Source organism: Ixodes scapularis, unplaced genomic scaffold (genome assembly GCF_016920785.2).
Source record: "Ixodes scapularis isolate PalLabHiFi unplaced genomic scaffold, ASM1692078v2 PGA_scaffold6__148_contigs__length_123643588, whole genome shotgun sequence".
Taxonomy (NCBI): domain Eukaryota; kingdom Metazoa; phylum Arthropoda; class Arachnida; order Ixodida; family Ixodidae; genus Ixodes; species Ixodes scapularis.
The window spans coordinates 114,597,953-114,619,115 of record NW_024609881.1 but is presented as its reverse complement, the minus strand read 5'-3'; the positions used below and the strand labels follow the sequence as shown (position 1 = coordinate 114,619,115).

General features: G+C 50.0%; 1 protein-coding gene across 2 annotated transcripts in view; it reads right to left on the bottom strand.

Annotated features, from left to right (window-relative positions):
* The window catches only part of LOC8043008 (activating transcription factor 7-interacting protein 1), a 34,422-nt gene that overhangs the window by 5,794 nt on the left and 7,465 nt on the right, over positions 1-21,163 (bottom strand). The window contains exons 5-13 of one of the 2 annotated variants that reach the window (XM_029970991.4): positions 20,782-20,988; positions 17,136-17,231; positions 14,885-14,968; positions 12,845-13,007; positions 9,848-9,945; positions 8,870-9,143; positions 5,387-5,838; positions 3,060-3,159; positions 1,696-2,214 (exon numbers count right to left, since the gene is read on the bottom strand). In XM_029970991.4, the coding sequence (XP_029826851.4) occupies positions 1,696-2,214; positions 3,060-3,159; positions 5,387-5,838; positions 8,870-9,143; positions 9,848-9,945; positions 12,845-13,007; positions 14,885-14,968; positions 17,136-17,231; positions 20,782-20,988 (1,993 nt within the window). The remainder of the gene's footprint in view (positions 1-1,695; positions 2,215-3,059; positions 3,160-5,386; positions 5,839-8,869; positions 9,144-9,847; positions 9,946-12,844; positions 13,008-14,884; positions 14,969-17,135; positions 17,232-20,781; positions 20,989-21,163) is intronic. The other variant, XM_029970992.4, reaches the window with a different exon arrangement.

Below are 21,163 nucleotides of genomic sequence, written 5' to 3'. Positions count from 1 at the left end.
TTCAAGGACATGCTTCCTTCCATGGCAAGTAAAACCCCCGGCAACTGTACCTAATATGCTTAAATAAGATCATACCGAGTTGCCCCTAGCCCCCCGAAAATGCATAAATGTGCGTTCCAGTCGCTCTCAAAGCAAAGAGCCGCTAATCTATGGTATTTATGCGGAGCGCAAGTTTGTCCGCTTCTTTTGCAGGGATTATATTGATGTCTAAACGCCAAGCTGTGATTGGCTCTGGTCGAAGGATAGTGGGTAGACCTCAAGCAGCTTGCTTTGAGGTCTACCCCCTTTCCTACAATCAAAGCCAATCAGAAATCGTCGTCGTTCTGACGTCACCGGCACCCCCTGTGCAGGGAGCCGACGACTCGCTCTCCGTACACACAAAGTCCGCTAGCGGACAAAAATACCTTATTGGCCTTGCAACGTCTAACACTGTCTGTCGCCTGCTGTTGTACAGCATCAACAGGAAGCTCCGCAACCGAGAATATCCAAAATTTTGGTGATGGAAGCAAGAAAGGGTGACGTGCTGCACACTATGTACGAAAAGTGTAAGCACAAAAACTCTCATTCAAGCACCGCACATACATTGACACGCTATGCACATGAACGCAAACGGAAGCAAGCTAGTCACCACAAACGGCTGAAGCTGCACTGGCAAACACGTTAGAAACAGCAGAGTAGGCTCGCGATAATTAGAACCGAGATTTCATACTTCCAATTAACTCCCAACAAATCTAAAAATCTTGGTTGTCCCCCTATGTTCTGAATGTACTTGTAATCCGCCTAGTTCGAACTGCATTTTCGTGCAATTGATGCTTTATGTTCTCGCGGCCCCCATTGGGAGTGCACTTCTTTCCAAACGCCGATGCACTGCAGAGAAGCAACACCCACAAAGCTCGCTTCCGGGGGTGTTGCTTGTCCGCAGTGCATTGGTGCTCGGCGAGAAGCGCACTCTACGGGGCTAAAGCAGGGGACGCACGAGCGATGAAAACGGGCGCCTCGCGGCAGTTTCTACAGCAACTTACGCGGACGCCGTGACGTGGCATAGGTCTACGTCGCAGCACCTGCACAAGTTGCTACGGAAGCTGCCGAACAGTGCCCGCTTTCGTAGACAACTTTTTTGTCGGATGAACAGACTTAATTTTTTAAGCGTCATGCGCTAACAGTCCACAATAAACAACCTTGTTGAGGAACGAATAAGGTTACGTCATACATTTCACTAATGTTTCACGTGTGGCATACCTGCTCATTAGAAGAACTCGTCAAATATCTGCTTCGCAGGTTTAGCCATCCGTACAGCAAATCATAATTTTCTCTCGCGTCAAATTTAGAAGAATTTCTGGTAATTCAAACAATAATTCGTAGCTTCGTGGAACTGGAAATAATGAGAGTCTATCGAATATTGCAACATAAGGAGGTGACAAGAAGCCTCTTGCACAAAAGCTTTCTGCTTCCAACAATGTGCGATTTCCTCCTCTCTAGCATTCCTTCTGCTAAGGTGGAAAGAGGGGAGGGCTTCGCAAGAGAGGCTTGCTCCGCCATTCTAAACCCGCAACCGACCGTCGTCAACGTGCAAGCGCAAACTCTGAGGCATCGGTCGTGTGCCACGCACAAAGCGTGCACACGCAAACACTGCCATCCCCACGCCACGCGCACAAACATACATAAACGATAGTGGAGGAAGGGGGCGCCACTCACGCTGCACGTCCCGCACCCGCTTCTCCGAGATGCCGTGCACCGCCATGAAACCCGCCTTGCACACCCTCTCCTTGGACCGCCCCACCTCGCACGCAGGCATCCAGTACATCCACTTGCACCTGCCCTTGCTGGGGACCTTGGAGCGCACCAGGCCCTCCGAGTACATCCTCGCTACCAGCAGGCGCAGCTGCCTTTCGGGCCGCAGTCGCCCAAACTCCGCGTGCAGACGCTCCTTGAAGGCAGCAGACAGCTTGTCGTAGCGGCAAGTCCCCAGGCGGCAGAGGCAGGCCAGACGTAGAGGTCGCAGCGTGTGGTAGGGCAGTCGCAGGCGACGCGCCGGTCTTGGTGTGCTGCCGTCCTCTTCCACGGGCGGCGTCGCTGCCGCCGCCGCAGTCGTTGCGTTACGCCGTTTGACGCCGCTCCCGGCTCCGTTGCTCTTCTTGTCGCCGTCCCCCGTGTTGAGGTACGCCTGCCACTGCTCGAGGACTTGGTCCATGTGCACCTCCTTGTTCTCCTTCGCTGTGATTGGTCGACGAGTTCGTGGGCTGTTCCGCGACGGCGTCCGGTCGGTTGTACGGAGATGGACGGACGTGCGACCCGTGCCAATTTCTCGGCTCGCGCCGTCGTGCGGCTCTACGGCGCGAGAATCGTTCGCTCCTTGCTTCCAATGCAAACCGTATGGCTTGCTTATGATTTAGCGAAAAATGAAACCACTGCACTATATATGCTGTAAAGACTCCTATCTCGTTGTTGGCGCGCTATGGCTTTGGATGCTGCGCTGCAATTTAACGCCAAAAATTATCCGTGAAGGCTTCTCACGATGGTCTCGCTTTCATATATAACTGAATATATTAAAAAAGAAAAAGCAATTTGCATATTTGGCAGAGTATCAATTAAACAGTCGAGAGTCACTTCCTAGGTTAGATCAACATGTCATAGACGATTACCCTGAATAAAACTGAGGCCCTAGCCCGAACCATACTCCGACAACACGTCGAACGCCAAGCGCACGCGTACAGCAACTGGCTTGCGCCACGGAAACGACCGCGGCTAAAGATGAGAAGAGACGCGCAAAGAATGCATTTAACTCTAGGACTTCAGAAGGGCACGCATTGCGTGCCTCTTCGTGACGGAAACTCGAAATCCGGTTTCCGAACGTGGACGACGCGTGGAATGGTGTGAACCTCAATCACCGGTTACCACGCCTGGCCCTGGAGAGGCAACGTTTGTTACACTCGACCTGTCTTGTCGCCGCCCTTTTGTCAACCTACAAACGCCTTAGCCGCAAGTGAGTGTAAAGAATGGAAGGGAGAACTGGGGGAAACAACGACGACTCCCCGGAAAAACCCCGCGACATATCTCACCGCTGGCGGCCTTGGTGATCTTGAGCGCCGGCTTTGGAGGCAGCCTCTTCTTCTTGGGATCGTCGAGGTACCGCGCGGTGGGCGGCAACGGGGCCGGGTGCTGGCGCGGAAAAACAAACGTGCAACTTCAGCGACTAGGAAAAAAAAAAAACATGACGGCACAATTCCATGTTTGAGTGTGACAGGGCGCATAGCAACCACTTGAGGACGCTCTAGCGACGAGAGGACGTGCCAACGCCGTTTATTCGGTGGGCCCGGAGCATCTCCGATCTGCGCACAACTGGTCCGAAAGGTTTTCGCGGCATTTGATGGATGGAGCCTATGCACCATCCACGAGAAACTGTCGCTTCCAATGTCGGCAGAGCCATTCGAAGCCCACGGTAAAACGACGATGCATACAAAACGTGAATACTTATGCGGATAGAAAGTGCTCCAATAGATGGCGCCGGTGCCACGATTCACGCGACGCGATGTTGTGAAGTGCGACAACACGTGGCACTTCGCTTCTCGTGGCAAGGGCCGCGACGTCAAACCGACAGCTTTGCCCCACTGCCGACTGTCTCTCCCGTGGCCTCGGTACGGCGCGTCCTACGCGAGCGAGCAAGGTCCGCGAAGGGTTCCCACACAAAGTCGTCGCTCGAAAAATTAACCCCCATTTACGCGGAGCCCTCCTCGTTTGCACGACTGCTTGCGGACCACATCCCTGACCCCAGGCATTAGTCCGAGAAAATGCAGTTACTAACTCGAAAAGTAAATATGTTGCTCCTTACCGCGATTCGAAAGGAACAAGTTGCCTTGGCTCGAAGTAACGCATTGTTTTCTCGTCGCTCTGAATGTGTCATTCTTACGAAGCAGTAGCCACTCCAAATCTCGTCCTTAGTAATACCCATTTTCTTAATTGTCTTCGTTCGGGGATAACTGCGGCAGTACCGACATACATTGTGCACATCTTGTTACGGTCTACCTGGCGGTTTTTCGCCTCACAAATCACAGGCAGGAGTCGGGGCGAAAACTAAATTGGATGAAGTAGATACCACTTATAACGATCATGAGAAAACCCAAAATTTCAATCGTTAAAACTGATTATCGTTGTATCTGGACAAGAAATTGATTATTTCCAGTCTAGAAGCTCTAGAAACTGATTGTTATAAGCGGTACATCGTTATATGTGGTATCGTTATAAGTGGATTGGACTGTACTTGCGTCGCAGATCCTCCAGCACTACACAACGTTACTCATTCCTTCTCTTAAAGGGGCCCTGCAATGACTTTTTGACTGGTTTCATTTTGCACCGAACCTGAGCGCACTGAACGTAGTAACTTAATAAAACTTTTCTTTTCTCAAATTTCGCATTATTTTAAAAGTTATAGGCGAATTAGAATTACAAAAACAAGCAAAAAATAACCTCCTTCATGACGTAGTAGGTCCTGGCTTGAGTGGCCATGAACTAGAGGAGGGGTAGTGAGCTCATCGAGCGTTCACGGTTGCCGCACTCCGGGTCAACGGCTCGAGAGGGCGCCACTAAAGCATATGTTGGATAGGCTCTATGAAGCGGGCGGCCGGGGCGGCTCGGCATTGCATTTGCTGCGCGATTAAAGACTATTTCGGCATAATACTTCATTGGCCACAGACGACAGCAAACACGGGGTAAAGATCAGTTCAGAACGGGAGCCACTTCGCGCTGCTATGCCGCCAAATGGCCAAATCGCCAGCAGGGCCCGCGCCGAAGGCCTTCGGAACGCTCGGAACCGGTCGGATCGTTGAGCCGGTGTACGACCGCAGCGCCGCCGCGTACATCCGGGGCTTTTCTACGCTGGCCGTTCGTCGTAGCCTCATCCCACTAGTTATTTCTAGTATGCGCCGTTTTTTCCGCCGCTTGGTGGCGAGTATGTCGACGGGTCTTTTCTTGTTTCCGTACTTTATAAACTGCATTTGTTTCTTTTCTAATCTAAAATACTGAACAAAAACTTCTTTTATAAATAATTGAAACGGGTCGCGCCAGTTATATTTTGTATTTCGACTACAAAAAAGCTTTTAGCGGCTCTGACCAGTAGTAAGCCTAGGACCAAACACGTCACGTTTTGCACGCTTTCGGTACCGCGGGCCGCCCTCGTCGGTGGAGGTGGTTTCCACGTCGTCCGGTTAAAATATGACACACTGATATTTAGTTACTCTCTCCGTGCCCGCTGGCTTGCCCGGACCCCAAGAGACGTGGAAACCGCAAAAAAGGTAGACGCTTAAATATGATTGCAGGGCCCCTTTAAAAATTAACCGGGTTATCGCCTCGTTAAGCAAAAAAGTAACGACGTAGAAGAGCCTGCACTCACCTTGGCGACCGGAGGCGGGGCCGTGGCCGACGCGGGCGTGTCCACCTTCCCCAGCACAGACGTGCCGGCCGGCACCGCAATGGCGGCGCCCACCGGCACCACCGGCGAGCCCCGGGTGGTCTCCGCCACTCCCGCGGGTTTCGAGACCGGCACGGGCACGGGCACCCGCACCGTCGTCGTGGAGGAGGAGGCGGGACCGCCCGAGACTCCGCCCACGGGGGTCCCGCCCACAAGGGTGACCCCGCCCCCCTGGTTGGGGGGACCCCGCACGAGGGTGGTGCCCGGCGGGAGGGTGAGGGTGGTGCCGCCGCGCGGGAGGCTCAGCGGGGGCGGAGCCCGGATCATGCGAACCTGGGATCCCGCCGGCGCCTGGACCATCATGGTGGTGCCGGGGCCGCCGGGCCCGCCGGGCATCGGGGTCAGGCTGCCCATGGTGATGGCGTTGCCTGGGACTGCGGGAGGGAGCCCATTTGTGCGGGTCGTTGACGGCTGTTGCCACGGAAGTACGGCGGCAATTGCCGCAATGTCTCGAGAGATAACCCACCCACATTTTTGGCATGCCCCGCTATTTTTTTTTTTCAAAAATGGCGGGAGTTAAGCGAACGTTGCCGACTGGGAAGGACAGTTGCCTTCAGCTCGTCGCCACTCGCCGCAATCGCAAGTTTGGAGGTCACAAAATTTGAATCTAGCATTTTTCAAACATTTTTTTTAAAATTGCGCTTTATAAGCAAGCCTACTCTTCATTTTCGCCCGATTTTAGCTAGGCTACCTCCGGGACACAACGACACGAATTTGAAACTTCTAAACCGAAACAGCTTGCCAGCACTGCACATGCTCCCACTAGATAATTAAGAAAAAAATTCTGTGCGCCGACCCTTTCTTTATACCGTTCCTTTGGAAACATATCCTGACCACCAGGAAACATCTTCCGCGAAAAAAGCTAGACCGTCAAAGGGTGAATTGGCACCACGGTGCCAATATTGATGAAAAATGACGGACAAATGCAAAACCGAAATTAAACATTTAATGAGGCCAGCTAGTGCCTACAAACTGAAAACAGAGAGGCACCGTCATTGTGCGTCGGACATGGAAGGACAACAGTCTCGAAGCAGCTAATTGCTGCTGCTACAGTACGGGCATTCGTTCAGGAACGTTCCGAACCAGAATCCGACAGTCGAGAAAGAGCTGGAACTCTTCAGTGGGGCAGAAAATCATTAAAAGAAAGAACCGGGTCGAGCAGCGTTTGGACACCCGATTCCTTCACCTTACCAGCTACGCCACGCCCGCAACGATAAAAGACTGTCTGCTTTGATTTGTACCTTGCAAGTTTTCTCAGTCACAATTATTGTACGCCTAGTTAGATGAATACGATAAAGTATAGGGATTCATCCAACCTTAGATTTTTTTTTTTCTATGTTTAGTGTAACCCTAACTTTTGTATTTAAATGCCTGTTGGCGGCAAAAACAAACTCATCATCATCGTTTCAGATGTCACAGGTACCACAGACTGGGACAGATCGCGCAGATCTTGGATTCCTCGGCTCCTCAGCTCGCTTCACGTGCTGTTCGGGTAACGCGCAGCAAATCCTGTTTCACGCGTTGTGTTCGTTTGGTGAGGTGATACTTGTAACAAGACATTTTACCAAAACTTGAAACCGTGGCACACATAGTCGTGCTAACAAACACTTTTTGTGCTGAGGTGTCGAAGCACTGGGATAGTAGTAGTGTGCTGTTCCCCAGTACAAAAAGCTGGATGACGAAAATAGAATTCCGTCCACCACGGCAAATAGGGTGTATTTTTTTTATTATGTTTGGATAAACTAAAACTGAGAAAGGAATGTCTCATCAAATTGCAAACGGGAAGCGAAATTCGAGAACCTCTCGCACGTGTAATAAACACTCAAGTGAAAGCGTCTCCATGTATCCTCTTGGTTCCACAGTGGTCTGCGACTGCTGGTCTCTTAATAGTTCCCAGTTGGTTCCTTTCTTAATTTTGTAAACCAGTAAACAAACATTTTCTCAACTCGGAGGAAGAAGCAGTGGCTGGCTTCCGGAGTTGTTTCAACTAAATGCGTGTGTGTTCACCAGGTCGAAGCGAAACGTGCGAGATCCCCTTGCGATTGAAGTCCCAAATCCACGAAGTCGGCGACACTTTAGCATCCTAAAAAATGAGCTATGCGCCGAGAAACTGAAGGAGAGGAGGACACAAAAGCGCGGGGACGTCAGAACGCCGAGAAACTGACGAGAAGAAGAGAAGTCTACCCACGAATCATTCGTTAGTGGGTAGACCTAAAGCTAAATGCCTGCGTCTCCACTGAACTCGTCCAACACTGGGCTCTTGCATTCTAACGCATTCGACTAATCGTTCAAATCACAGCTCGGCTCTTTGACGTGCCTGCGCCTCTCGTTTTCTCCTCGGTTTCTCTGCGCATACACTTGGTATGCATTACTACCGTATGTATGCTTAATTTTGGGGACCCTAATGTGCAAAAAACGGGATGCGTTTCTCAGCGAGCGATTTTAAATTTGTAAACAAATCTTAGTGAAAATTGGATAGAACAAATTAATCAATGACCCGATTTTGTCCAGTGCTACTGCTGGTGAAAGTGGCACGAATGCTGTCGTAACAAGCAACCGAAGCAGCAGCGTAAAAATCCAAGCCCAAATACAGCAGTGTACCGATCAAGCTTCGCCCCTGCGGGCGCATGTTCACTTCAGTCGTCTACACCGGAGCAGTACATTGCCTATGGCTTTTCAAGCGTTTCCAAAGTAGACGCGTCATTACGGGTCACTCTCGAAAACTCTAGCAAGCATTCCGAGGCATTGTTTGGACGGTTGAAAAAACCGATTGCAAAAGTGCACAAGACTAACTCTAGACTAGGTCGTACGAGCGAGTAGTAGCGGTGGTAGTAAATGAACGAATCTGGCATTTCTTTGTTTCTTTGCGTTGGTTCAGCTCCAGTTGCTTTATCAAGTTTTCCCTTTGCTTTGGCAGCTTTGGTTTTGCGTTATACCCCAACCTGCGCCACCCATTTCACCATTTTTCCTGTGCCGTGTAGGCTCGTTTCGTTCTTCGCGACACCATCGCAGCACTGCTTGTTTTTGAACTATTGTTTTTTTTTTCTTCTTGTGTGTGTGTGTCTGTGCTTAAAAATGGTAAGTTTGGATTGTATGTTTTTTCCAGGTAATACCTTTTTTTTCTTCTATCGGTTTCTTCAACAATGTATCAAAGAGGTTCTACTGCACTGGCTTACGGTCGAATATCACCACAGGCACACGTTGAAAAACACCGGGCTAGCGCTGGCTGAATTTGTCTACGGCGTAAACCGGCATCTGCCGCATTTCACGGGCAGATCGACCTTACGCTGTCGAAACACGGTTGTCAGATTCGTTCTTTGTTTGGGCACGGAAGGTGCAGTTTTTTTGCCCTGCACAGAAGGCTACCGTCGCGCACCCTACCAGGATTTCTCCGGCCCAACGCACCTGTGGTGAAGCCACCCTGCGGCGAGGCCATGCGTAGTAGGATCGTCTGCATGGGCATGGCGGTGCCTGAACCTGGCGTTCCCGAGATGATCCGGGGCCCAGACTCCTTGGGAGTCACTACCATCCCGGGCGGCAGGCTGGGCACCAGGTACGTCACCCTCGGCTGCGCCATCATCGACGGCGTCAGCCGGAAGCTGCCGCCCGCCTGCGTCACCACCCCCGACGACACCGCCGTCGCCGCCCGCAGCACCGGCTGGCTGGCCGAAGGGGTCACCTGCGGAGACAGAAGAGCTCGATTGCGCCGAAAAAGACAAGAAAGCACAAAATATCACATCTTTAATTTTTTACAATTTTTATGAAAATTAGTTTCAGTTTAGTATTGTTGGCTTGTTTGCATTCAAATAAAATTGTTTACCCTTCCAGGGCAGTCTTGCTACGCAGTCCGGTAGCCTAGGAATTTGACTGCCACCGAACCAGGTTTGAGCCCCAGGCGTCTTTCTTGTGTCGATTTAATCTGGGCCTTTGTAAGCTTTATATGCGACCTCAACGCCGTACAACGCTCTCAGTGTGTCGGTCAGTCATGGCGCCGTAAACAGCTTGTCAAGACGCACGTTTGTTTACTAACACGTGCCGGAGGCCACCTATGCGAAAAACACGCCCTGCCGTTCCCCGTCTGTTGGTGACAACATGGTGCCACGGAACCGTGGTAACATGGCCGGTTCCTTCGGGGTGGCATAGCGTCAGGTCAAGTGACGTCACGGGGTCAAGCAATGCTGTCCCACCTCGCCGAGTCACATATTGTCGCATCACGTGACTGACAAAACGACACGTCACGATGCAGTGTCGCGTAACATCGGCGTCGTGCTGGCAAGCCAACCACAAACTCGGCTACCTCCACATTCCCGTTGCCTGGCAACGGCAAAGCTAAGCTCTCGAGCTCGGCAGCTTTTCAAAGACGTGGCATTCCAGAGTCCTCACCTGAACGAGCGACGTCGGAGCGGCGCTCAGCACAGGAATGGCCGACGACGGCATTGAGATCTTCTGCACGGTGTTTCCGGCCATCGACATGGCAGGCACTGCAAAAGAATAATAATAATAAAAAAAGAAAGTAAAGGCGTAAAAACTTTGTTTGCGTAGAAACTTTGTTTGCAAAACTTCGTCGCAAAGAATGTATTCTGCTTCGTTTCGCGGCGACTGGAGGCACAAAATAACCAACGCCTCGTGGTAACGACACCCCGGCCATCTCGGTGCTCAAAATGGCGGTAACCAGTTATCCAAAGATTTAACTGTAATCGCGAGAGACGGCTTTCCGTCCTCCAGAAACATTGAAACGGTCCGCGCCTGAGCAAAGCGATGTAGCCTGAGCTTCCCGACACAGCGCCCGAAGCTTAGCGAGTTCCGTTTTCGAACTGCAACGGCTGCCAATTGCACCCGCTCCGTACCGGGCACCAAGATGGCGGCGCCCACACGACGATCGGAGAAGGAAGCGTCGGTACTCTAAGCCAGTGGTTTTCGAGCGTAGATGTGTCGGGGACCTGCTAAAGTGATGGGGGACTTCGTGCCAGCAGGAGAAAGGAAGGATATAAAATAAGACAAGTAATTGCAGTATGGAAAAAGCATCCTTTACCGTTATAGACAGGAGAAGGGAGAAGCACCAAGTAAAAGGGATGAATGGGTGCATAGATGGTAATGACAGTACTCTTAATAACGGGTCGTAGTCCACCTAGTCCAGTCTAGCAAAAAAAAAAAAACCCCTCCATTTTTAAGAAAAGAGGGGGGGGAAACTGGGTGCCCCAAAAATGGCTTCTCGGACTCCAGTATGTCCGCGGATCCTCGTTTGAGAGCTCCTGCTCTAAGCGTGGCTCGTTCATTGGGTCTAGCAGTGACGTTGCACGGGGAAACTGGGCCTGCGTCTTGCACCTCGACGTTGCAAGTGTCAAGGTATGTGGCGTCTCCGAAGGACAAGTCTGCATCCCTCGCACTAGTGCAGTCCAGCTTGGCTCTGCCATTGTGCGCCTCCCCATTATTTTCGAAAGATACGCTTTACCGCGTTTCAACAACGGGGCCAGTCGAACACCGCCAAATGTGCGAGTCACCGGGCCTTCCCTGTACACGACTGGTTCGGCGATGATAGAACACGTAAAAAAACACGACGAACATCATGTTGGCGCACTTTTGATGCCGTTCTATTGGTCCTGCCAGCTCGTAGCGGCTTTCCACCAAAGTCTATTTGTGGTCGTAGCTCAATCTATGGACTCCCAACTAAAAAAATCGAACATTACATTCATGCCTGCCCGATTCCTCTATTAAAATCAATGTCCCAAGATAGATTACCAGAGAACCGTCGCGGACACCAGAGGGATGACTCCCTCTAGTGTTGATCTTTTGATACCGATCTTAATAAGAGAACTCGACCAGCATGAGGTAACATTTTTTTTTTAGGATGCTTGGAGCCCATAGATTGAGTTATGGCCCTAAAAAGACTATCGAAGAAGGTCCTTTAGTGGCCCTTTAAAGGGGCCCTCCGGAGCTTTCTGCGATCGTCTGTTTATATTGTTATATTGCGTAGTAGGTGCAAGTTAATATATATACAAAGTTCCAGATTACAAAACCGTTTATTAAGCAGATGGCAGAAGAAATATATCGGGACAATTTTCTCTTGGAAGACAATCCCCCATTCCCTGCCCATCGCTAAAACTTGACCAATGGAAATGCTGCGTCCCGCGGTGAATGCGAACGTTATTATTGCAACATTTTTTAAGCTTGTTGTAAATTAGAGTTTGAGAAAAACGTAAACTGATTGTGGTGCGGGAAACACAGTCCGCAATTATCGCTCCAAAACCAGCGAACTATGTTTTCTCCCCGCAAGCTTGTTGCTAGGGGGTGATGCGTCGGCGCGTCAGCTCGTCTGCTTCCCGGGGCTTCTGCAGGCATGCGTTTGCGGGACACATATTCCTTCTTCCCGTGGATCCCGACTCCGAAGCCAGCTTTGCGATCCTTCCACATCAACGAGTCAAACTTTTCCTTGTCATCTGTGGGACGCGTAGCAGCGCGACGGTGCGGTGCGACGAACGACGACTGCCGAGCACAAAGTCCGGGTTCCTTGACGACGGTCTGCGCGTGTTCGAGAGATTCCTCCGCGGGTCGGCGGTCGGCGGCGCTGGTGACGCGCAGTGACGCCGGGATCCTTGGCTTGCTATTGGCTGACGCGTAAAGAGATGCCCCTCCCGTTTTCCGGGGGCATCTCAGAAAGGGGGGCGTGCCGGGGACTTTGATAGCAATTTTAGTAGGGGAATCCGCCGCGCATGACCGTAATTTTATGATTTTTAGGATCCTTAGGGCCTGCAAATTGAGTTACCGCCATAAATAGACCATCGCAGAACGCCCCGGAGGGCCCCTTTAAGGCGAAGCAAAGTATCATTCTTTTCCCCCTTGCATCCTAAACTCTCCCACCACGCGTGCAAGTGCCCTCGCTCGTCACCTCCTACACGAGGACGTAGCGCTAGACTTTCTAAAACGTCGTGTAGCAGGGGCCGCCGCGGGGCATGCATTACACGGGAGTGCTACGTCAACGATTGACTCGAGCAAGGTTTTTTATTTTTCCCCTCGCACGCCGAGCGCAAGTTCTGCCTTTGGTAACGGTGTGTCACGCCCTGGGTCGAATATTTATTTACGAAGGGCACAATGGGCAAAAAGTCACTCGACGTCCGCATGCTGCTGAAAGATAAGGCAGGCTTGGAGATGCATGCAGTGCGAGTTTAAGAGGCTTCACATAAAAATTATACTTTTGATACAAGTTCTATCATGCCATAGCACGTTAGTACATGGAGGCTTCTTTGTTTTGTGAATAATTAGAGACTGTTGGTGCACCTAGGGGAGACTACCCCATTGAGAGAGGCAGGGGGAAAAGGGAAACCGGAACCACGCTCGGAGCTCGAGGGGTTATTGCACGGCAAAGAAAGAGTGACCACTGACTCGAGATGACTTTGGCGTGTCCCTCTTCCTCCTGCGTGAGGTCGATGAACTTGACCGTCTGGGACACCGTGGATGGGGTGGACGACGCCGAAGACACCACCGCGACCGTGCGGACCACCGTGCCGCTTGTTGCGGTGCCACTCGGCAGCGACACCGACTTCACCTGGGAGGAGCAACGTTCGATGAGCCCCGTGAGAAAGCCCCCGTAAGCTACGAGCGCCGACAGCTTAGAAGGGGAGCTCCGGCGAAATTTCGCTAGCCGCATATTCGCCTCGAAATAGGTTCGGCGCATTATTAGACACGTCTGAACAATCACGAGTCGCAATAATTATTTTCCGTAAAGTTATTGCATTTTCGAGCTTGGTCCGAGAGGCTCTCTCAAAATGCGACGCGAAATGTTGTAACACGGGAGCAGTACAACTTGTTACCTACTGATTACAAGAAGTTTGATGGTGCATTATTAATGCTAAAAAAAAAACATGTTAAAAAGAACGAACCTCGAAATACTGTGTTTCTAATTTTTAGACGGCCTGCTCGACTCGTTGCAGGCTGTACAACAGGCAATGTCGTCCCGCTGGACCGCGAGAAAATTCAAACGTTGGTCTTGACGCAATTTTTCATTTCTTTCAGTTTTCTATATACTAGCTATTTTGAATTTAGAGATAATGAATAGCGTGCCGAGAAGACTAAAGCACGAACATTCCAAAAATGAGCTTAGTTTGGCCAGCTAAAAACAAACAACGCAAAAGCCCCCTGAGGCACAGAACGTGGAAAGTCCCGAACGTATCATTACCTCTACGCAGCAAACAAGAATGCGGGATTAGCCGATGCAAATGCCAAAGAGCCAATCATGAAACGCAAATTAACATCAAGACACACACGCAGGCAGGTGCAATCCGATGCAAAGATGCCTTGCCGCCGAGAGTCCGTTGCCACCGAAATCTTAAGTCAGCAGCAAAAAACCGCCCCCACGTTCGAAAGAGAAAAAAAAATGCTGACATGATCAATCGACAGTTTAACGGAGAAACGCACGGCACTTCAAAATGGCATTTCTAGGCGCACAGTTTTGACTGTCCTTGCCAACTATCTCTAAAAAATAATCCTTTTCTCGATGTAAAAACGAAAAAAAATTTGCATTTAAAGCTGCTGCGTGGCATTCATTACAAGTAATATTAAGAAATCTTCGTAGTCTGTCTTTCTGGGATGTCTGAAAATGAACAGACCACACGCAAAAATGTGCGACTACCGCGCCAAAACCAAGTACTACTGATACTTTTTTTTTTTGTCAAAATAGTTGAGGAATGCAAACACTGCCCAAGGAAACTGTTTGTGCCACAAATTAAAGAGTAATCTTTTTCGGAATTCTTGACGCCCCACAGTGATACCTGCTAGACACTGAGGCGTTTCTCCCACAAAGCATATGGCACGCTGGAGTTTCAATCCCTACACACAGTCTTCAGAGCTTTTGCATACACACACTGGTCCACTGCCACCACCAAACTAACGCACATAAACAAATTTTTTCCTTCCCGACCCTCCAAATATTTCCAGACCATTCCAGACTTTCCCCGCATCGGACACAGCCAATAGACCCTCTCCGAAATCCAGCCTCACCACTCTAATCCCTCTTGCCAGAGCGTACCCCACCTCTGCTATTCTAATGGTGGCTTTCCGACGACCGATAGTTAAAGACGCGCTCCCCAAGCGGACGACACGAGGCCCCTGCATACGAGACGTCTGCACGATTCGACCAACGAATTGGATGCGGGTTCTTTTTCGGCGTTTGTTTCATCGGCGTTGAAACTACCTACTGGAAAACGCTCTACTCTGCAAGAAGGCCCCTCGATGGGACGAATCTCGTCGGGTGCCTTACTCAAGTCGGTGCTTCGTACAAACCGGTCACTTCTTTCCCACCGTCCAAACACAAACGAAGAGAGCACGCGACAAAGATGAAACACTCTAGTTCGCCGTCGACATGCACCGCAGTCAACGAAATGCTGCGTTACGAAAGCAGCCGGTCGTAGTGTGGGCGACGCTCACCTGTTGAGAAGGAGTTCCGGTGTTGGCGATCAGCTGGACGGGTACGGGCATGCTCGTGGGCGTGCTGGGGCTGGCCACCTGCAACTAACGGCCGCAACCCTGAGGCCCCGACGCCAAACGCGCGAGTCCAAAGACGCCTGCCGGGCGACGTGGCACTACCTTCGGCTCGGCTGTCCCGCGACCGGCGTAAGCAGGCGGAGGGCTTTCCACCTCGGAGCGGGGCTTACGAGCTCTTTTCAAAAGGGCACGTTTTTAAATGACGGTGGTTAAGTACCGCTTGTCGTGACGAACTTCCGAGTGTTTTTACTTTCCGATACCATATTTGCACAAATATGACGAGTTTTTTTTCTTTTTTGTTTTTTCTCGAGTTCAGCTTTCAGGGATGCGAGTCTGGAGAGAGTCATCCCTCCGGCTCAATGCAGGGGATCGGCTGGGAAAAGAGCAGGCCGCAGAAATGCAGCCCGCCACGCCGGAATGCGGGCACTGGCCAATTCAAGCAGTGTCAAGTCAACACAAGCCAAGCCGAGATTACCTGTGGCTACTGTTTACGCAGTCGTGCAGCAAGAGGTGTTTGTTTATGTGGAGGGACCAGAACAAGAATGACCCAGCAGTCCTTTTTCTGCCTGCACATTTTTTCAGTTTCTGCTCCGGAGTGGTCTGGTGTTTGTGCATTGGTGCTTCTGCTTTGTACGCCCGTGAGCGATATGAAGGTGAACAGCCCTCTTCTTGTTTTTGACGCTCCTGCAAGTTTTGGAACAAGCTCTGTTCCAGAAGAGGGCTAGAACGCAAAGTTTAGACCCCAAGCCACCTACCATTTGAGACGCTGAGAGTTAATATAGATTCAGGGAGCCGTAAAACAGGCAAGAAACCAGGTAAGGTGTTCACCTTCATATTGCCGGCGGGTGTACCTTGCTATGCTAGTGGGCTGTAATGCCGATCATGAAAAAGGAACTACCAGACAAGCAGCGCCCTGGTGCTGCTGCATATCTGAGATGTGGCCAAGTGGATTGCAAACGGAAGGACCTGAGCAGTGAGGATGAGTCCAGTCAAAACATAAACTGAAATGTCTTTGATTTTCATGGCCTTTTCACTTCTGCTATGCGCCCGAGTGCAGTAAATTTATGCGGCCTAGGCTTGCGTTATAATAGTAATAATATTTTTTTTTTTCTTTTTGAGGTCATCAAAACCTGCCCTCGCGTTATATTCATGGTCGCGTTATATTCGTGCAAATATGGTTTCGTAAATTGCAGCAAAATTAGAATGCTAAAAAAAAAAAAAAGTTTGAAACTGATTTACGTTTAAACGTGAGATTTACGACAGAAAAATGTTTGTTCTTACCCCTGCAGCAGTTCCGTGTTTTATCATCACGCAAGTGCATTGAGAGATTGCGCTGCCAGTTAAATCCAGGCATTGCAGCGAAATGCGTAAAAGTGTAAAAGGTAAACTACCGTCGATAATACGCGACAGACAATAAAGCTACTAAAAGTGCATCCACAAACACAGTAAGGTACATGGAGATGCCAATGAACAAAAAATAGCCTGTGCAAATGGAAAACGCAAAACATGGGTGCAAGCTCAACACCAACAGCTACCATGCAAGACACCCAAACACAAACTCATGCCAAAGCACATTTGCAAAGCAAGAGGCGCAGTCAGCTTTTAGAGAAAGCTGACTGCGGAAACCGGGCTGAAAGAAATGACTCCCTGTTCAAGCCAAGCAACAACAAACAAAATATGGAAAGATACACATGCACCAGCAAGCATTAATGGGAAACCTGAAGCTAATTCCAGCCAAGAATCAAGCGAAGTTTCAAACGGCACTCGCCACACAACATAGCTTTCCAAGTTAAAGTATGGGCCACACAGCTGGCTAATCCCAAGAAACAAAGCCAAGACAATCCAGCTCCAAAAGATCGAAATGCATGCCAAGATATTGTGCTAAGCGCACTGGCAACCTGCCTCAAGCACTGAAGCACAAAAGCCAAGGTCAGCGAAACTCCAGAACGAGCAAGTTAATGGAATATGCACAGACGGACAGACGAACACAGACAAAATTTTAGGATTGGGGGTTACCATTTCAAAGCATTTTACGATATAACAAAGCCCCAAGACCCAAGCAGACAAGAGACAGCACCGCCATCACCACCACCACCGAAACAGCCAAAGGGTGCAAACAGGGCTCTGCCACCAGAACCATCAAACGGTGCAAACCGAAGGCTTTACACCGGAGAGGGCGTTTGCAAGGTGTTACCTGAGGGGGCATCCTCGTGACCACCGTGGTGGTGCCACCACTTGGTGTTGAAACAGTCACCAACTTCATGGCTTGGTTAGGCTTAAATCCCAATTGCTGCAGGGCAGTAAACAAGACACCCTCACAATCAGTATGCTTACACTTCATGAGACAAGCGAGCTGCTCATTGGCCAAACTCTTCCCCATCACCCATGTTGCTATGAAACACGCCCGATGGCCGAGCATCAGTGCCACTAGCCATTTCATTAGTCTCTGATGCATCGCACAGTGGCAACTGGATACTTATTAAGGCGAAAGCCCTATATGTCCCGTTACGCGAAAAGGCGGCGGCATTGTGCTAAAAGATGGCCAAAAAAAGTCATCAAGCACGCGCTGCTCAAGGTCAAAGTGGACGCGCCTCAAAGATAGAACACAAAGAAAAGCACAGCAACCCAGATGCTTCGTCACGGAAGCCGTGAAGACGGTGGGGGTCGCCGCGCATGCGCAGTGGGGGACCATGATGTTACCACCAGAGCGCCGTGTGCACCGGATACACACACATTGAATACAATACTGACAGAAACAACTTTAAAGGGACCATGAAACAACTTTTTTTTACTTTTGCTAAAATACTTTTACATTAAACATTCAATGTTCACTAAATGCCGAGCAGGTATCCGCTTTCGTTTCTGTTTATTAACTTCTATACAAAAAACTAACGAAATATTTAGGTTTTCTTCCTCTCAACAAATCGCAAAACAAGCCGCGGCATAATTTTTACGGTCGTGATATACTCTGTTACCGGAACCGGAAGTTCTCTCGGCAGTAGGAGAATGGGAGTGTTAGCGGAGGGCAGGCGGTGTGCCACAGGTCTTACGGTTTTACCACATGGTTTTACCGTGCTGATGGCACCGATGCCACCGACATATTACCTCAATCGGTGCCTCTCATCACCGAGATAGCCATGGACACATCGCAGCTGAGCAAAATTCAACTAGACATGTTGCCCTACAGCGACAGCATCCCATACGCCGGTACGCCTGTTAGAAAGTGCGGAGACTCTTTCGATGAAGACTCCAGTTCCTCGTCAAAATTGAACAGCTAGGATTGGCAACTCCAATCTACGGAATGTTCCGAGCATTCACGGATGACCTTAGACCTGGCGTCCCTCAAACCGATGAGCCTGTGCCATGTGCTTCACCGTGGTTCCTCGAGTGGCAAGCGGTAAAACTGCAGTCCTCTCTTTTTAAGCTCCGGACTGCACAAACAGTAATTCCGGCACTTGCAACGAGCGCGCTAGCTACGACTTCGTCCATTGTGACCGGAGCGACCGGAACAACCGCTCTGCGCCGTGTGTAAACACTCCTGCAACCACTGCAACAAGCGCTGCAGATCTTCAGCACGACTGCCGCTTCTCCACCGCCGTCGGCTGTTTCCGCGGTGCCTCTAAAAAGAAGGGGACGCGCTGCCACTCACTGGCGTAGCAGAAAATGGACAGAGTTTTCTACAGGCTCGAGCTTTATTAAGTTTTATTTTGTCAAGACAGGCTCGCAGGACAGAGTGGATGAAAAAAAAAAAAAAGAAAAAGATGCGGTACGCCAACTTGGACGATCACGACTTTACCGATAGCACAAATCTCGCCACGTGCCTTTTCCACATTGCAAAAGAAAATGTAATCTTCGCAACAATCTATCAACATAGAAATATTGTTTCGTGATCACATACACGTCGCGACCGTTAAGGAACGCTAACACTAATCGCTTTCTCGCGTGATGAAAATGCGCCAAAATTCACATCCTTCATACACGCCTTTAAATACAGTATGCACCAGTAATATCTTGATCTTGAGCACACGCAAGGAATGTGCAAAACAAGAAATCCCGGTGATGTTCGAGGACACAAATGCCAAGAAAGCACCACTGTAGTTGAAGTAAACAAAGATAACGGCAAGAGCGTTTCTGCTGTCTTGAGGGTGCCGCCAGAACATCGCCGCACGAGTAGATGGATGTTCCCTTCTAGGACGTGCTGGGCTATCATCGTGACACGCGATGAGAATTCAGTCGAGGAGAGCGCTCTACGTGGAACGACGAGCTTCCACCACGCCAACCACGTCGACGATCACCACCGATGCCTTGTTCTTCGGCAGATAGCAGGAACTGTGACCGGCATGCAACGCGCGCGGCCGAGCTCTCCTCAGCAGACGACGCTTCGTAGGTTGACAGCGCAAGCGCAGTCTCATCTTTCTCTCGCTTCGTTTACCACACGATAGATGGTGCAAGGCTCCGAGCACTATCAAATTTGCCAATCTCCACCACATCGCTAATTATGCTTCAAAATGTGGGTCAGAATATTCTTTAACAGAACTTTTAAGAAACATTTGCCAGCTCTTTACGTTTATGATTGCGGCGCTGGTGAGGCAGATTCTTATCCAATAGGCAACATAGATTTGGCTGACCTGCTTTGGCACTGCGGATGCATTGCAGTGAAAAGGCAGAGAGCTTTTGAAGTAAAGAAAACATAAAAGAGTTTGCTTTTCTTTTAAAGTTCTATGGCCAAAAAAAAAATTTTTGTCTATTTTTGCGTTTTTCTTTTCTTTTCACACCTTTTACGACGTGCGATGGATGAAATCCTATTTTAAGATTGTTTCGTGGTCCCTTTAATGTGTGCAGAAACATTACTCGAAAACATTTCACCTGCGGGACAATAATGCTTTTGCATTCCTACACGTGAGCAATCATAAATCTCTTCGGCGTGTTTTATTCCCCTGATTACACGCAGCTGTCGGAGATGAAAAAAAGATCAGGTAGTGGGATCGTAGCCCGTACAATGCAAGATGAAAACGCCGGCTAGAAATGCCTTCTGACTAACGACGCATCTTTGCGACGTAAGCACGACTCGTTGGAATGGGAGGGGTCATTGCCAAAAGAGTTCGGAAGCACAAAAATAAAGACCACTACCACGACAGAATGAACAATCCTTCTTGCAGTAATTGCTGGACACATTCACTAAGGTATTGCACCAGCTAGACTAAAGAAAGAAAAGGGTGTACTGTATGGGCTAAAATGCTTCTTGTCATTTTACCATGTCAGTGATCACAATATACCGTATCAATCGTGCAACAGAACACTTGGTTGCGACGGCGACGCAAACATTCACGCGGAATCACCGCAGTATTGTCAAGCCTCAACTGCATAATAGACAATTGGAGTTGGCCTAATGGTAATAATGGACAGCAACCATCCAACTACGACCCAAGGTGCGCCACTGAATCCTTCGGAGCACTGAAACCTCACGGCTTTGCTTCGAAGCAGCGTCGCCACGCCGCCATACACAGGCTGGATTACGGGGCCACTCAAGATGGGAAGCTTTAGACTAGTCCAACCAGCACATAACCTTCTGACCGGTCATAACGTACCAGCTGTTCAAAAATCTCGTATAAACCACCCGCATGAATTATTTTCCCCCCTATTTCAAGATGGCTAACACCAGTCAGCCCGATTTTAAGATAGCCAACATCAGCTAATCAGAAAGCTCGGTCGTTTCATTTTAATTTCAAGTAGATGCCACAGATTGCGATATCCTGGAACCTTCTGCAGGCCTTAGCAGACGGCAGACATCCATGTTAGGATAGCGGATTGGATTGTGTCGGCTTAAGCCCCAAACTCACCGCAGCAAGGTTGCTCGCACTGGCACCAGTCATGCGCACCTGCTGCACCATGCCCGGCGTCGGCTGGGACGGCCTGTTGACTCCGGCTGCGACCGTGGAATTGGCCGTGGATATGGTCGGCCTTGAGGTGGCCACGATCGGGGTCAAAGTCGGCTGCTGCTTCAGCGGCGGCATCCGGACGCACACCCCGACTGAACGCTGCATCACCTGAGCGGAAGGAGTAGGCAAACCGTGAGAGAGCGAACAGGAAGGACACTGTTGCAATCGAAAACAGCTCGTTGCTCACTCGCTCGATGGCGCCACTTTTCCAGCTTTTTTAATGCCCCTCGATATAATTTTCACTTCGCATGTCTTACAAGTACGAACAACTGCTGTTACGCGA